General features: G+C 48.7%; 1 protein-coding gene and 1 pseudogene across 9 annotated transcripts in view; one reads left to right on the forward strand and one right to left on the reverse strand.

Annotated features, from left to right (window-relative positions):
- The window catches only part of usp54a (ubiquitin specific peptidase 54a), a 49,760-nt gene that overhangs the window by 25,840 nt on the left and 6,420 nt on the right, over positions 1 to 17,500 (reverse strand). For 4 of the 9 annotated variants that reach the window (XM_087849924.1, XM_087849923.1, XM_087849916.1 and 1 more), the window contains exons 1-2: positions 13,822 to 13,958; positions 5,507 to 6,125 (exon numbers count right to left, since the gene is read on the reverse strand). In XM_087849924.1, coding sequence (XP_087706050.1) covers positions 5,507 to 5,686 — 180 coding nt within the window. In that variant the 5' untranslated portion in view covers positions 5,687 to 6,125; positions 13,822 to 13,958. Of the gene's footprint in view, positions 1 to 5,506; positions 6,126 to 6,222; positions 6,239 to 12,527; positions 12,765 to 13,326; positions 13,558 to 13,821; positions 13,959 to 17,500 lie in introns of those variants that run through there. The other 5 variants (XM_087849917.1, XM_087849921.1, XM_087849922.1 and 2 more) reach the window with 5 other exon arrangements.
- LOC148099816 (uncharacterized) lies at positions 2,828 to 4,603 on the forward strand (annotated as a pseudogene).

Here is a 17,500-nt window from a genome sequence, read left to right on the forward strand (position 1 = left end):
CATCTTTTTCATCTGTCTGCGAGAACAACACCATCTGCAACTGATTTTCCACAACACCACACATGTACTTTATTTTTGGCTCTTATTTTGAAAGTTCAGTCAGCACAGCTTTTACCATTTTGTCTTTTCCTCACCAGCTGGCTCGCCGCCGCTCACCACAGAGCCGCTTCTCGCCTCCAGAGACAATCTCGTAAATAAAATGTTTGCAGAGCAGAAACTTCAAACTGAATTATGTCATATTTAATGTAAGAAGTCTGTGAAATACACGCTTTCATTTGAATGCTGGGGTCAAAGCTAAGACGAATTAAAACCTCTGTTAATATCACACAGAAACAAACACTGACAGGAAATCAGTGGAGCAGAAGCTAAAGACAGCTCCGAGGATTTAAGCTGAGACCAGAAACCATCGAAGCAACATCAGGACTCGCCGGGTGGATAAGGGCGGAGCTACGTGGCTCCAAAACTCACCAGACTGAGACCGGAGCAGCCGTGAGGGCCGGCGTGGGTTAAAGGGGCATTACGCCGCGTTAGCCGAACCCCGCGGAGAAGCCGGGCGCCTCGCCTCCCGCCGAGCAGCAGGAATCCAGACACGGAGGAATTTTTTCATCACTTTACTCATGAGGAGGGTTTTAAAACGATCCGCGGGGGCCCGGAGGGTCGGACAGTTCTGAGTCCTGCAGTGTGTGTTTGTCTGCCTGTGACGAGTGTGTGTTTGTGTTTGTCTCAGTGACGTGCCTGCAGCCAGGGCCGGCACCGAGCCGCCAACCGCAGATCCCAGCTGATGATAGAGGAGCAGAAGCAGCCAGGCCTAACAGTGAACCAACCATAACCAGGTTTAACCATTACTGTGCTTTAAACTTGCAGGGTTTCACATTTAAAGACAGTCCCTGATGGAGGTGTCGTCACGGCGATCTGATCCATTCACAACCTCACGACCTGCAGACTTCACAGCCTGAGAGAACATGGATGTTTGACTTACTTTCATTCACAGTGAGCTGAATCCCTTCATGAAACATTTCTAACTAACGCAGGAAATTATCATCAGAACAAACTCTGGTGTTTGAAGCACACAGCCGGGTGTCTATTACACCGACACTGAACAGAAATGTGCTGATAGGACGATTCAGACGTGATGCTGGGGCTTAACAGCAGACGGAGAGGCGCTGATCTGATTCACGCTTGGACCTGAGTCCTCAGTGAAACAAACTGCAGCGTCAGCATTTGGCCGTTTGCTTCCTCCTTCCTGTCCCCGCCCCCCCACCGGCTGCAATATGTTGCTGCGGCCTCCAGCAGGTCGACCAGGTAACAAGCCGTCTGTGCAGATCTGCACGCCGAGCGCACATCGCACAGAGGAATCAGCGTTTAGCGCTTTTTTTGCTTTGAAAGGATAAAATGAGCCTGCAGGACGCAGCAGGAGGAAACATCAACACCTGAGCACGAAGATCAGCCGGACGCAGTCGTCACTTAAATCAAAGCCCAAACGGAAACCTGCAGGATGAACTCTACGGGAGCGACACTCAGCTGATAATCAGGAACATCCAATCAAAATCCGAGATGTTCCCTCGGTGCGTTAGTGCAGTGACATCACAGCAGCATTTTACTGATGAGGCCATCAAAACAGCACAAACACGCTCCAGAGGTCCAGTTCAGGTGAAGCTAGCAGCTACAGCCACCTGTCAGCCAAAGAGGCCACGCCCCTAATAATGCTAACTTTTTAAACACATGCTGTGAGGGGGAATTATCGCTAGAGAACCATCAGTGTGCGTATCAGGTTATGAATTGACTCACTGAATTTGCAGGATTAACAACTGAAAAGTTTGATGTTTGCAGCCTGAAGCCTTTAAAAAATGAGCTCTGTGGTGTTTTACATGCTGTGTTCATACAGCTGCTCATACTACACATGCATAATAACAGCAACTCACACGTGAGTGACCAAAGTAGAGTCAGCGTGTGCGAGGCGAAGGTGGATGTTCTGAGCAGCAGCAGGAGGAGGATGATGATGATGATGATGATGGAGTGTGAGCAGCTGCTTGTTACTGCGATCTTCTTCCTCTTCACTTTGCCTTCATCACATCGAAGCCTCTGTGCGTCCCGTCAGTACTGATCTCTCTCCGATCCGCCACCTACTCACCTCGGCGCGGCGCCCCGCAGGCTCGCTCCGTTTGATCCATTACGGTTTGACGTGACCGGGCGGGCGGACAGCTGCAGGGTCCAAAAGGTGCAGGAGTCAGGAGGAAGCATGTGTTCATGGTCGGACACCTGAGGCAGGTCGTTACCTCAGACTCTTTGATGTTGATCCAAGAAGTCGGAGCTCCAGTTTTGCCGAGCGGAATTCTGGGACTCATGGGTGTGTGAGAAACCGGAATATGATGATGAGCAGCAGCTTTGTTCACATGATGTCGCACACCTGCAAAAGGTGTTCGTGTGGTGACCTCTGACCTGTGCCGCTCAGCCTCTAAGCTCATAACGAGCGCCGTCACTTCAGCAGCACAGACCGCCAGCCTCACCACGAGAGGTTAATGAGTCAGCCTGTTTACACCAATAATTACCACCCTCCTCCTCCTCCTCCCTCCTCCTCCACCACCCTCCTCCTCCCGATGAGTCATTAACGAGCGCGGCCTTCAGTCTGGGAGGCGACGCTGCTGCACGCGCTCATTACAGCCTCACTCAAAGAAGCGCAGATCAGCCGGGCTGTTATTAGAGAGGGTGTGTCGGACGGCGGACCCGTGTTGTTTACCTGCTGCAGTGCCAGCTGATTGGCTCAAAGGCACTGCGGCGAAAGTGCGAGGCTGTGCAGCGCGAGCATTTTAAAAGACAGGGCGTCACGATGGGACGGCGAACGGCTCGTCTGGAGGACACGCGTTTACATCAGTCAGACCTCCGCTGACTCACAGAGGGTTAAACCAAACCGCCGCCAGCGCCATCGTGCATTTAGAGTTTAGAGGTCATTCAGTAATGAGCAGCGGTCAGACTGTTATTACAGAAGAAACACCGAAAACACACAAACAACTTTAATTCAGCAGATTATGAAGTCGAATAAAGACATTTAAAGACCAACCAACCGTCTGTCTGTCTGTCCATCCATCCATCCGTCTGTCTGTCCATCCAACCAACCATCCATCCAACCATCTGTGTCTGTCTGTCCATCCATCCATCCATCCAACCATCTGTCTGTCTGTCCATCCAACCATCTGTCTGTCCATCCAACCAACCATCCATCCATCCAACCATCTGTGTCTGTCCATCCAATTATTCATCCATCCATCCATCCATCCAACCATCTGTCTGTCCATCCAACCATTCATCCATCTGTCTGTCTGTCTGTCCATCCATCCATCCAACCATCCAACCATCTGTCTGTCCATCCAACCATTCATCCATCCATCCGTCTGTCCATCCAACCATCCATCCATCCGTCTGTCCATCCAACCATCCATCCATCCATCCATCCATCCAACCATCTGTCTGTCCATCCAACCATTCATCCATCCATCCGTCTGTCTGTCCATCCAACCATCCATCCAACCATCTGTCTGTCCATCCAACCAACCATTCAACAATCATCTGTCTGTCCATCCAACCATCCATCCAACCATCCATCCATCCAACCATCTGTCTGTTCATCCAACCATCTGTGTCTGTCCATCCAACCAACCATTCATCCAACCGTCTGTCTGTCTGTCCATCCAACCAACCAACCATCTGTCTGTCTGTCCATCCATCCAACCATCCATCCATCCAACCATTCATCCATCTGTCTGTCTGTCCATCCGTCCAACCATCTGTCTGTCCATCCAACCAACCAGCCGTCTGTCTGTCCATCCAACCATCCATCCAACAATCATCTGTCTGTCTATCCAGCCATCCATCCATCCATCCATCCAACCAACCATCCATCCAACCATCTGTCTGTCTGTCTGTCCATCCATCCAATCAACCGTCTGTCTGTCCATCCAACCAACCATCCAACAATCATCTGTCTGTCTGTCCATCCAACCAACCATCTGTCTGTCTGTCCATCCATCCAACTGTCTGTCCATCCAACCATCTGTCTGTCCATCCAACCATCTGTCTGTCCATCCAACCATCTGTCTGTCCATCCAACCAACCAGCCGTCTGTCTGTCCATCCAACCAACCAGCTGTCTGTCTGTCCATCCAACCAACCATCCATCCAACCAACCATCCGTCCAACCATCCATCCGTCCAACCATCTGTCTGTCCATCCATCCATCCAACCATCTGTCTGTCCATCCATCCATCCAACCATCCATCCAACCATCTGTCTGTCCATCCAACCAACCAGCCGTCTGTCTGTCCATCCAACCAACCATCCAACAATCATCTGTCTGTCTGTCCATCCATCCAACCATCCATCTGTCTGTCCATCCAACCATCTGTCTGTCTGTCCATCCATCCATCCATCCATCCAACCATCCATCCAACCAACCGTCTGTCCATCCAACCAATCATCCGTCCGTCCATCCATCTGTCCTTTTCCACTTGTCTTTATTGGGGCCATCACCATGGACAGTGTGTCATGGGGGTAACACAGAGAGACAGACAACCATTCACACTTACAGGCAATTTGAAGTCACCAGTTAACCTAACCCCACTAACTGCACATGTTTGGACTGTGGGAGAACACACAAACTCTACACAGAAAGGCCCCGCCCACATGGTGGCGTAAACCCAGGACCTTCTTGCTGTGAGATGACAGCGACGCATGTGTTTCAGCTCTTCAACGCGGCCTTTAAACTCAACAGGTGTTTTCCTGAGTTTCTTTTCCTGCACAAGACCAACAATAACAACAATAATAATCATCTTCATCATCATCGCAGAAAAAATGTGAGGCCTGCAATTACTGAATGTGTGTGTGTGTGTGTGTGTCGCACAGAGCTCAGCGCTGTCTGAGCAGCTCGTTTTGTAATTTAATGCTGATGAAAATAAGCGTTACACTTAAAAAACATCTGACTTCTGAGTCACTGATTCCACAGAAAGTAACACACACACACACGCGCGCGCACACACACACACACACACACACACACACACACACACACACACACACACACACACACACACACACACACACACACACACACACACACCTCTGTTGTGCAAAGCTAAAATAACAGGAACGTATCAGACGCCCTTGAAGAGATCTGAAGTGATATAAATTTCCCAAACTCCCAAACAGACTCATCCCAGTACCCCTGTGACACCTGAGCTGTTTTAAACTGGGCATAAACGCGTCCTGTTTAGCTCGGGATATTAAGTAAACTGCACTTTTCATATAAAGGCTGAAGATTCTCAGTCACAGTGAGCACGTTCGAAACAGACTAACAACACAAAGTACAAACGAATATAAATGATACTTGTTTTAACAGCTTATACTTTCTATGTTAACATTTTCACAGGATTAATACATCAATGTCAGTGTGTGTGTGTGTGTGTGTGTGGGAGAGCCTGAAAGCTGGGGTCAAAGGTCAGAGCGTGAGTCGGTACCTGCAGAGCGCTGTTCAGGAAGCAGCTGTTCTGTCCCGGCTCGTTGCTCAGCCCTTTGCTGGGAGCGATGGACGTCATGGTGCGAGGTGTCAGGATTCCCTGCGTCCCAGCCCCGCCTCCTCCTCCGCTGACTCCACTTCCACTGCTGCCTGATGCAAAGTAGTTCCTCTTCCACGACATATTCCCAGTTTGTTCTCGTCCTCGCTCCCTGTAGGGATCAACTTCCTGTCGCGTATTCTCGCTTCAGTGCAGATTGATCCATTTCCTCCAGCCAAGAGGGGGGCGGAGATAAAAGTATCCAGAAACGAAGGACGTGAAGTCAAACAGGAACGTTAGCCTCCAATAAAACGTAAAAAACAATAAATCATCTGAACGTCTGACATGTATCAGTTATCTAAGATTTCTCACTTCAGTATTTCAGGGATTAAAAGGCTTCACAGTCTTAATGAGCATCTGTTTACAGGCTGAATATTCCACACGCACAATTCCCAGCATTCCCAAAATCCTCTGCTGTGTAATCCCAGGATTCCTGCCCATCTATCCACCCTTCAAACATCAGCAAGAGCAGGTCACACTCAGGTCAGAGGTCGAGTGCAGGCAGCCAATCGGAACATACCTGCTGGAGAGAAAGAGGACAGGGAGGCTTTAGAGGAGGAGCTTATTTACCGTCGCGCTCATTCATGCTCTGCCTGACTCCCCCATCCTCACGCACCAACCTTCTGCTCATCAAACGCAGAGACAAACGTCTCTGATGTTCTGTGTGGACCGATTGAGCAGCGCCCAGCTCCAACACGTCAACACAAAGGGTGCTGTAAAGCAGTTCGAGGTGCTGCGACATCCCCAAAGCTCACAGGAAGTATTTCACCACAACAGAAACCTGTAAACTTTGTGTGCATCCATCGCCTCGACCCCTGACACCAAACCCTGCAGCTCCATTTGATGAGCTCGTGAGCGTTAGACGTTAACACTTAAATCTAAATGACAGTAAAACACTTCCTGCTGTTTAAAGCCCAGCCTCAGCGGATGTGTAACACCCTCCGGATTTAAAACACGTGCAAGGTTACTGATGACATCAGCAGAAGCACAGCAGGGCCCGAGCTGTGTGCAAACTGCAGGAGCAGAGACATGAAGGTGTGCTGGGTAATGACAGGCTGCAGGGCTGCCATTACTCTGTAATAACTGGCCTGTGAGGCTCCTCTAAGACCGCAGACTGAGATAATGTTAGGCCTGTGCAGTGCAGATGCTGTAATGAATCCTCGCTGCAGTCACGCCCTCTCCTGCCCACACCTCCCTCGCTCGCTCTCGGTATTGTTCCCCCACCAAGATTAAGACAGACGCAGATGTGAAGATATACAGATGTTAGAAAACCAGACGTGAGGCAGAAAGAGGTGGAGCCAGGTCGATAAGGGAAACGGGCTCAGATTTGGGCCTAATGACCTTTGACACCACCCTGTCTAGACTGGAGCTTTGATCCTGATCGCGTCCTCATTGGTTAAACCAGACCCAGGCTAAAGTCTGGGCTTCACCTTTGACCTTTGAGCCTGAAAATGAGCTGCTGTGCTGCCTCAGGCAGGCTTCAGTTTGATCAGACCCTCCAATTCTGTAGTGCACCATCATCATGCTACACCCTCAAAGGCGTAGATCTGTGAGTCGGCGTCTGGGAGGCCGTTTCCTCTCCTACGCAGCGCTCTTATGAAACAGATCGCACATTTAATCATTAACTGTCAGACTCGATGGGCGTTCCGGTGGGCGGAGCCATGCTCCTGAAGCGTTTCCCTCTTTAGCCTCGGCTGTTTCCATGCAAACTGCCCACCAAACACTCACAAACAGGTTATGAGTCACACGGAGTGCATGTTCAACAGCTCACTGAGCTCAGCACGCGCTCGCCAGCACGCGCTCGCCAGCACGCGCTCGCCAGCACGCGCTCGCCAGCACGCCTCACACGACCAGCACCACCTGCACCAACCTCCTGGTTCAAAGAATCAATGCAAAGGTTTGGAGCAGGGTTTGGGTTAGGAAAGGGTTACACAGCGCAGTGCCTTCTGAAGTGGTGTGTGTCCGTGTGTGTGCATGTGTGTGCGTGCATGTGTGTGCGTGCCTGTGTGTGCGTGCATGTGTGTGCGTGCCTGTGTGTGCGTGCATGTGTGTGCGTGCCTGTGTGTGCGTGCATGTGCGTGCGTGCGGTAATCTGCAGGTCAGAGCAGAGGGAGGTGAGGAGGGATTAGCCTGATCAGACGCGTCTGTCTGGTCAGGATTACGCCGTCTGTCTGCGGGTGTTTCTGTGCAGGACCGAGTCTCCGTGTGGACACATGACAGGTTCAGAACTGAGAGCGGTTTCACAAAGTCTGAGCACAGACTCAGGCGGGCGTTTGACTTGCTGAGGTCAGAGGTGTTCTCTGTCTGGCTGTAAGCCCGAGGGTTAGAGGGTTAGCGTGAAGCAAACAGCGTGGGCTGCATCATCAACAAACCACTGCTGTGATTTCTGCCTTACAACACGTACAGCTTTGTTTATGATCTCAGAGGGTTCAAATGATTTTAGTGTGGTGAGAGCAAACTAACAGCCTGGATCATTCGACTGCCTCTGCGGCAATGAAATGTCATTTAAAGGAAAAGGATAAGAGCAAAAGGCAGGCTGAGAGGCAGCGAGGAGCTCATGGAGCTTAAGTAACTCGAGTGAAACTCCGAACGACTCGCCTCACTTCCTGCGCAGAAAACTAAAATGTGACGAGGACCAAACGACACGTTCACGCTGCACGATTTCTGACATCTCTAACCCGGTTCTCCCAAACACATCTGGCAAATACATACAGCAGGTAAACCAGCAGGTGGCGCTACAGCTATTATTCAATCCAAGACATTTTTCTCAATGAAAGCGGCTCCAGTGCACCGAGACACGCCGAGGCACTGAGGCTGCGCTGTGGACATCCAGGCTGCAGTTCCTCTAACGTCCATCGGAGGCTCCAGCAGGGAGTCAGTGAGGGGATAAATCCTGAGTTGAGGCCATCTAGTGAGGTCTTTGTCAGACACAGGCTTAAAAATAATGAAGTGGGCGGAGCTCCAGGCCTACAGGTGATGACAGAGTGATTAATGAAAACTCCAAAGCTGACCAGCAAACAGGTGAAACAAAGAAAACCAATCGTATCGCCCGCTCTAACGCTTTTAGGGTGTTTGGGTTTTTACCTGTAGACTTACTTCCTGTTAGTGATTAGTGGTAGCACAGGTCGGAGGTCATTTCCTCTCCCGGTGAGCGCCGAGGCTGATTTAGTGTAAAACTGGTTATGTAACAAAACGGCAGTCTGTCGCAGAGGCTTTACAGCCACACACACACGCAGGCACGCACACACACACAGGCACGCACACACACACACACACACGCAGGCGCGCACACGCAGGCGCGCACACACACACACACACACACACACACGCAGCGATATAATCACCTCTAATTCAGCAGGCTGGCTCGGTGCTGCCTGTGTGCAGCCTGACCGCGGCTGCACTGGGAGCACTGGGCAGAGTGGGGGTGCTGGGATAAAGCCGGGGGGTGGGGGGATCGATTTGATTCGGTCTGTGAGTTCATGCCTTGTTTTCAGACTCGCAGCTCCTCATCAGCGAGCAAAAACAACCAAACCCAGAGAGCCCCTGCTCGGCGAGTCAGACCGTCCAGCTCCGGGACCGCCGCCACGACCGCGTCACAAACCGCAGTGCAGACGGGGGGGTGACGGCTCGCCTCGACCTTATGCTTTGCACTGACACACACGTTCAGACGTGGGGACCTCAGTGTGCTCAGATTTGGACTGTCGGGGACGGTCTTCCTTATCAAGACCTTCAAAGACACTCCACCTGCTCCACTTCGAGGGCAGGGGGTGGTCCTCGCTCTGACACACCCACCTGTCCTCCACCTGCTGCCGTCCCAGATGGTGGAGATGGAATGCGAGCGGATTGGTCCACGAGTGGAAAGATCTCTGACGGCCTGCGTGTCAAACATGGCTCAGCACTCACGTTTTTTTTTTTTGTTTTTTACATATACATAATTTTTCTTAACTTTTGCTTTTGCTGCACGGGGAGGCGGGGTTCTGGTTTGGGCTCTTTCTGAGGTTTTTTGGTCTCTGAGACTCTTTAAAAACGATTCGCCAAATAAACAAATACCCCAATGAAGTTAAGAAACGAACGATGACGTAAATACAAATATAAAAACAATAAGACATGATCAATATTTGGCTGTTTGAGGCTCATTTCAACTTATTAACCTTAAGTCATTTTAAATCTGCTTATACTTATTATGCCAAACATTACATACAATACAGCTATGTTCTTGTCATTTGATATTTTAATGATTTTAATGCTCATTTTTAATATAAAGTACCATAAAAATAATTGACATGCAGTAACTAGTCGATTTATCATTAGGGCTGCCACAAACGATTATTTTGATAGTCGACTAATCAGATCATCATCCATTGGACGTAAAACGTACAGCTTATTGCACCAGCAGCATCTGCTCTTATATAACTATCATTAGCTTACAGCTTTAAGTGTTTAAGGTATGTGCTAACTAAAAATAAAGACAAGACGATAGTTTATTAAATTTTAATGAAATTTGCAGATTGTTTCGGTGAAGTTTAATAAACTCCTTGCTCTCTAAAATATAACAGGACACCGGAGTAAATTCTCGAGCATCTCACACGTCTGATAATCAGCTGTCTGCTTGATGTTTATTCAGCTGTGTAAAAACTATAACTTTAATCTCAGCCAAACCGATTTACTCAGGAACAAATAAAATACTAAAAAAGCCAAACAATAACATTTTAAGTTATCTAAGTGACTTATATATCATGTTTAACCTGAGTAGCGAAAGACGGCGGTGGGTTTGAAAACGATTAGCCGGGAGTCCGGTGTTCTCACGGCTCTAGTGAGCCTAGCCCCCGGCTAGCTATCGAGCTAGTGGCTAACAGACGTCTCCGAAAACGTCGGAGCGCTTTTGAAAATATGTGGTGTCTTGATAAACTGAGCAGATATTTGAGGTTTACACAGCTACATTCTCGCCTGAAAATATGTTAAACGTTTATTTTGTGACCCAGAAAGAATAATAAGAGTAATATTAAAACTAACTAGCTGCCGCCATTGTTGGAAACTGAGCTGGGCTGCGCTATGAATTCTGGGACACAGCTTCTTCTTCTTCGGGGTTTAACGGCAGCTGGCATCCTTGTACATGCAGTGCTGCCATCTTCTGTTTCAGTCCGTTATTACACTCTTAAATCCTACTACTTATTCCTGCGTCTTTTTGTGATCTTACAAAGCTTCAAACGACGCGTCGACTATTAAATCAGTCGTCGACGATTTTGATAGTCGACTAATCGTGGCAGCCCTATTTATTATAGTTGGAATTAAATAATAATAATAATAATAATAATAATAATAAATAAGCACTAAAACTTTGCTCTTGAGATTATTTGATTTTTTAAATGCGATTTATTTTGTCCACTTTGGTGCTCCGTAGACGGCCTCAGACACAGGCTGTTCCCTTTGCTGTGCCTGGATCTTTGCCCACAGGATGAATCTAATAAACGCTCTGTGATGTTTTCAGGCTGCTGGAACAAATCGATTGAAGCTCGATTCATGTAAAGTGCAGATTCTCGGGTCCTGCGGGACTCTCTGGAGCCTCTGCTCAACATTTACTCATCAAATTAAAGTCAATACTTGTAAAAATGAAACGTGCCAGATGCAGAAAACACTAAATAATGAGGAGGTGACGGACGGCGGTGAGAAGAGGAGGAGGACGCGGTTTCTTTAAAGGCGTTTAACGGCAACCGAGCTTAGATCCTCGCTAAGACGCTCTCCGGGCAGACCCGGCGTCGCTGACCTGCTTGGCAGCTCGTCTGGAGGAAGATTTGGGGCCTAATGACTAAAAAGGAGAGCTCATGAATATACAGCTGTCCTTCAGCGCTGCCACGGCCCCAAAATAACTCAGAGAATTTGGGAATGTGGAGCACTTCAATCACTTAATTCCACTCAGTGAAAGGAGGAATTAGCTTCTTGTCGTCTCCCCCGTGAGGCTCTCAGACGAGCCGAGGACGACGGCCTCAGCAGCTCTCAGAGCGGCTGCTTTTTAAACACCAGCAGCAGAAGAAAAGACGCCTGCTGTCACTCCCATGAATTCAAGTCATGTTTTATTCACAATCGGACCAAAAAATGATGTTTACATGTTGTAATGTCTGCAGGTTTGGCAGCAGAGTGATGCAGACGATGTACATCAGCTGCAGTAGTGAGTCAGTGCAGGCGTGTGGCTAACGTTAGCGGTGTTTCCTGATTTTAAAGTTGATTAAGAGCGATGCATCGATGCACTTGATGAAAACACAGATTATTGTCTGTGATGAAAACAATCCTGTTTCAGTCGAGGGAACCAGAGCGGCACCGATCCGGTGTCTCGCAGATGCTTCAGCCAATCACAGGAAGTGAAACGCCAGCATTAACCTGTAACTGAACTACGCCGTGGACACACGACTGCTCACTGCACCATCTTGTGGTGCAAAGTGGTATCACACCAAAGTACAGCGCGGCCCTTTGTCCACACTTCGGCTGACATCACTGCGGCTCCTTTCTGCTCACTTTGGAAGGTTTTTAACTACTTTTAAAGACACATATTTAAAATAAGCAGCCCTAACGACGCCAGCGTTCTCATTTAGCCTGTCATTAGCAACCTGCCAAACTCTGCTGAGACCTGTGAGAGCTTCAGAGGTCACGAGTGGGGTTCTCGCAGACCCACGCTTCATGCTGGAGAATATTTACAGCTCCAGGAAGCGCGTCGTAACGCTGGTATTGAAACGCGCGGTACAAACAAACTTTATTATCACTGTTATTATCTGTTTGTGTCTGAGCTGGAAAAGCGTTTGACTGCACGTCTGACGTCTTCTTCATTCCCTGATCAAAAATCTACAGATTTCAAGTCTGAATATTTTCCAACAACACTGCAACTTTAGAAGCTGTTACACAGATACGACAATAACAGCTCTCTCTCACTCACGTGTCTTATCTGCAGTCCGGTGTTGGGATGTCAGCCTCAGATGTAACGATCAGTGATGATGATGATGATGATGCTCGGGTTTCACTTCAGAAACAGGACTTTAAAGCTTCTAACTCCCGAACTTTTTCCCATGTGAGCGCTTCAGCCGTTTCCCGTCATCACACCCTCTCCTCTCAAAGTATTGTTCTAATTTTCACTCTCCACATTCCTCACAGCAGCAGCTCCATCAGTTCAGTGAATCAACAGTAAATCATCCAGACTGGGAGGAGGTCTTCCTCCTCCTCCTGTTCTTTCAGCACATTATTTTCCCATGAATACTGCTGAATAATGTTCTTTAATTTAAACCTCAGTGGCCGCCCCGGCACACTACATAACTCACATTTCCTGCAGGACAGTGAGAGCTGCTGCACCTCCAAAACTTCCCTGAGAGGTGGAGATGCTTCAGCCCGATGGAGCTGCAGAGAAACCAGACCTACAGGTTGTTTTACTCCGATTAAACCTGCTTCTGTTCACGATGATTCATTAAACCACATCGGTGACCACCCATGTGTGGAACATGAGAGCAGCTAGTTTTGTAGTTTTTGGCTCTGAAATCTCGTTTGTTACACGAAAATCTAAGAAACCACTCATTCCATTGCATTTTGTCGCACCGCGCCAAACTCCTTTTAAAAATATGGCACTTTAACGTTTCTTTGCTTGCTAAGCACAACACACAAGGTAAATAATATTAAAGAAATGCCGTTTTAAAAATCGGGAACAGCGCTTTAATTCGGCTGATTCAGTTCCAGCCCACACTTACATTTCATAAGCAAACAGATCTCTTTAAAAGTCCCAGCCTGTTGTTCCCGGTGATGAAGAGCAGCAGGGATCCACGGATGGAGTTGGGATCGATGACAAAGATGAGGACCGGTGTGTACGCGGTGTGAGTGACCCCGACACACGGCGTCGGGATCAAACCCGAAACGTGCGCAGAAGCAGCGAAGCAGTGCGGCGGAAAACCCGCAGTTTTTAACCGGAGTCCGGCGCACCGCACCGGGGCTACATTACATCACTTCTAGCAAACTTCACGGGAGAACAATGAGGGCGAAGCAGCTTCGGCGGGCCGGGCTGACCCGGGCACAGCCTCCAGCTGGCAGCACGGAAGCACGGACTCCGGCCGGACGGGGAGCCCGGCAGCGCCAGCGGGTCCCGGTTGTGCCCGGTACCGACAGCCCGGTGACACTGCTGCGTACCGAGGCTCGAGCTGAACACGCAGGCGAAAAAGCGGAAACATGGAGGCATGAAAGGAGCTCACCTGTGGCCGGAGCAGCGAGGCAGAGCCCGGGGGAAGGCGGCCGGCGTGTCCGGGGAAGGAACGGCGGCGGAGGTTATTGTGTTTGAAGCTGCAGGACGGAGGGGGAGGGGTTACTACCTGCAGCATGGGGCGCGAGCACCAGCGCGTGCGCCGGTGCGATGGTGTGCGAGCACGTGAGCGCGTGCGTGCGTATGAGACGGAGGCTTCCGAGGACTGCTGCTGCTCCTCAGGGTGATTCAAGTAAAAGTCAAGCAAAGGTCCTTTACTGAACCGGGAAAAACCCCGAAACTAAGCTCCGCTGGTCACGCTCACGTGTGTTACACCTGCAGCAAAACACGTCATAAAGTGTGCACGCTCAGCCGCTGAGCCAGCATTACCTGTATATAAAAGATGGACATTTTTGCTGCCAAGACAGAAGAGCCCTGTTAGGACGAGAGGGCGGAGTTACAGACACTGATAGGTCTGTAGTACGGTGACCTCACAGCAGCCATGATATTGGTCACATTATGTCATTAAAAAGGCTCCATCAGCACAAACACAGAGCGGGCAGCTACAGCTGTCTGTGTCACCATCCACCTGTCAGTCACAGAGGCCACGCCCCTAATAGCCATTCGTCTCTGCCTCCTGAAACGAAGCCCTGATAAACTGTTCGTCTCTGTTGTCCACTATGTGAAACTGTGTGCATGTAGAGGTACTCTCCTTCTCTACGTTCCTCTTTGACTTCCTCTTATCGCGTAACAAAACTTTAATATAGCTGTAATTAAGGTGGAAATGATCATTTGTGTATCAGGCTGTAAACATTTCCCATGTGAAGTTTTAACATGGGAGTCTATGGGGGCTGACTCATGCTGGAGCCTCTGCTGGACACTAGAGGAACTGCAGCTTTTGGGACTACAGCACTGATGCTTTAAAGTTATCATTTCGCCCCCCAAACGTCCTCGAGTGTGTATATCTAACATTTTTTCTCCCTCACTCTCACTAAGTAACACGCAAGCAGCTTTTATAATGATGTTTGTTCTGAAGTATGCTTTTACAATAAACCTCTGGTACCGCCCGTTTCTTTGATCCAACATGTAAGAGCGGCTGAGGGACATTTGTTGTTTTAAAAAATGATGAATGTTTTTGTGCTAAATGTGTCCTAACACTGGACCCTTTAGGCTATATTTAAGGTAATCACATGGATTTACTGTGAGATTAGGTGAATTCAGTATGATCACATTTAAATAACGTCATGAGCTTATCAGCACAGTTGTATCTGAAAACAAGAGACTAATCTGGGAGTGTGATGGTGAAAATAAAGACCTGCAAGCTGACTGTGCAGCACGCAGCAGTGCTGAAGTCATCAGCCGACCGTGTGTGTGTGTGAGGCTCTATCGATGAGGTTATTGATCACATTCGGAGCACAGGAGGACACTTTGGGCTCAGCTCTGACTGCAGGAGCTGCACAGGGCTCATGATGCACACGTTTAAACCATCATTCATGGTTTTAATAAGTAAAAGTCCTTTCTGTTCCTTCAGTCAGCACACACTGACATGGACAGAGGAAGAAAATGTGGGGCCCGGGGCACAGCCATAGCACCCCCCCCCCCCCCCCCCCACACACACACACACACACCCCACCTATCTGTGAGAATACAGAGTTAAGACCTTCACTGGAAAGGGCATAAAACAACTTGTTCTTATTTTTGTCCATTTTTAGTGACGTTAAAAATCTTCGGTTCCTAATGAATTTGGAGAAACACATTAAAATGCTGCCCCCTGGTGGTGAAAAAGCAGAGGGTTATTACCAAACTGCAGCTGGAGATGATTTTAATGACACATATACTGCTGTAGCTTTGTCTATAACAATCCAGCATCATAGATATTCAGTGGTGTCAAACATAAGGCCCGGGGCCCAGAACTGGTCCTGCACAGACCCCTATGTGGCCCACTGGGCAGTTTTGGAAAATATGAAGCATGGCACAGATTTTGGGCTTGTAACAGAGCTCCACCGTGGCTGTTCACACTTCATGACCAAAGTAATGAAGGAGCAGAAAAATCAGTCACATAAATGAGAGAAAAATCCTGTTTGATTTTCGACTGTGCGTTGCTCATCGTGGCCCACATCTCAACAGATTTAGATTTTTTATTTTGTAAATATGATAACACAGCAAATAGCTTAAAACTGGATTTGCCACAGTTTGTTATATTTTCAGCCTGACTTTTAGACTGTAAGGGTCACTCCCAGACTTCACACAGCTGCTCACATGGAAACAAATGAAACCGCAGCAAAACAAAATTAATTTATGGTTTTTATGTCACAGAGAAAATTGAAGCTGAGTGACTTTATGAGTGGAAACAGCTGCAGTCCAGAAACAGCAGCAGCAGCACTCGATGAACCCAGGAAACACCGGCCCAGAGAAACGATGCTCACGCACAGTCATTAAAGAATCGTTTAATATCAGAAGACTTGTTTCTCCTCGCAGAGGATCTGCTGCAGCCACGGTAAAAACAGGAGGAGGGCCGAGCAGTAAGTCCACGCTGTTTAATGAAATAACAGGAGCGGCTCGGCTCATGTTTTTGGGTGGAGAACACGTCTGAACCGCAGCGCAGCCTCAAACATTCCTCTGCTGGGAGGAATCCGCCTGGCTCTCATTAAACTGGGCTGAACCGGAGCGCAGCAGCAGACGCTTCACGCTCACTCGCTCGTTTGTTTGCTTCTGACTTTTTAATTAAAAGCAGACGATGTCAGTGTGAAAGTGCCAAAAGTCTCTCCGCTGCCTCTCTTTCTTTCTTCTGAAGTTTCTATTCTTTAAAGTATTAAAGAGACTCTCGGGAAAGTGGAAGCACCTTGAAGCTGCAGTCTTTTTGATGGCCAGCAGGGGGCGATCTCTGAGCTCGCTCAACTCTTTGATCTCGATTCACGTCTGACTGAATCAAGTTAGGGGGAGGGTGGTTTTCCACCCAGAGGGAGGCAGAGTGAGCGGTACAGAGGTCAAAGGTCACAGCACACAGACAACAGTGGTTAGAGGGAGTGTGTGGTTAAAGTGGACAGACGCCATGTTTTTACTGGGCCTTTACGAACACATAAAATCTGTGAATCTTCTAACGCAGCTGTTCACAGGACTAATTTACAGCTCTCACCAATCAGATCGCTGCATTCAGCAACAAGTGTGCTCAGAATGCATCCTGGTACTGAACCAGCCTTTCTGACAAACAACCTCAACATAAACGAATAAACCAGATCAGGAGGCGGCTGTGTCAGCCCATGTTTTACTTCAGAGGTGCAAAGCATGACGACTGAGCTCAGGACTCACAGTTTAAATCACAGCGTGGGGGAACAGCCAGGCGGATCTCAGATCTGACTGCACTGACGGGATATTTCCACTGGTGGAAACTGTCCAGCCCGTTTCTGAAGCTCCTGCTGAGATGTTCCACTGCTGAGTGACGCTTATCGCCACCAGCTGTGTTTATCCACGCCAAAAAAAGGCACAGCGTCCTCCGAGGGCTGCCACATCAGTCTAAAGTTATCTTCTCGTTCCTGTGTTTCACTGTCCTGCTGCAGGCGGTAACAAGTGTCAGTGAGCAGGTTTCAGCTCATTTACACACAGCGTGTTCATCAGAGAGCGCAGAGTTATTCTGTTTCTGTTTGAGCCTGAAAGCTTAACGTCAAAGAAAAGATGAGAACAAAGGATGGAAA

The sequence above is a fragment of the Neolamprologus brichardi genome, chromosome 13 (genome assembly GCF_056152115.1).
Source record: "Neolamprologus brichardi isolate AB-2024 chromosome 13, ASM5615211v1, whole genome shotgun sequence".
NCBI lineage: Eukaryota > Metazoa > Chordata > Actinopteri > Cichliformes > Cichlidae > Neolamprologus > Neolamprologus brichardi.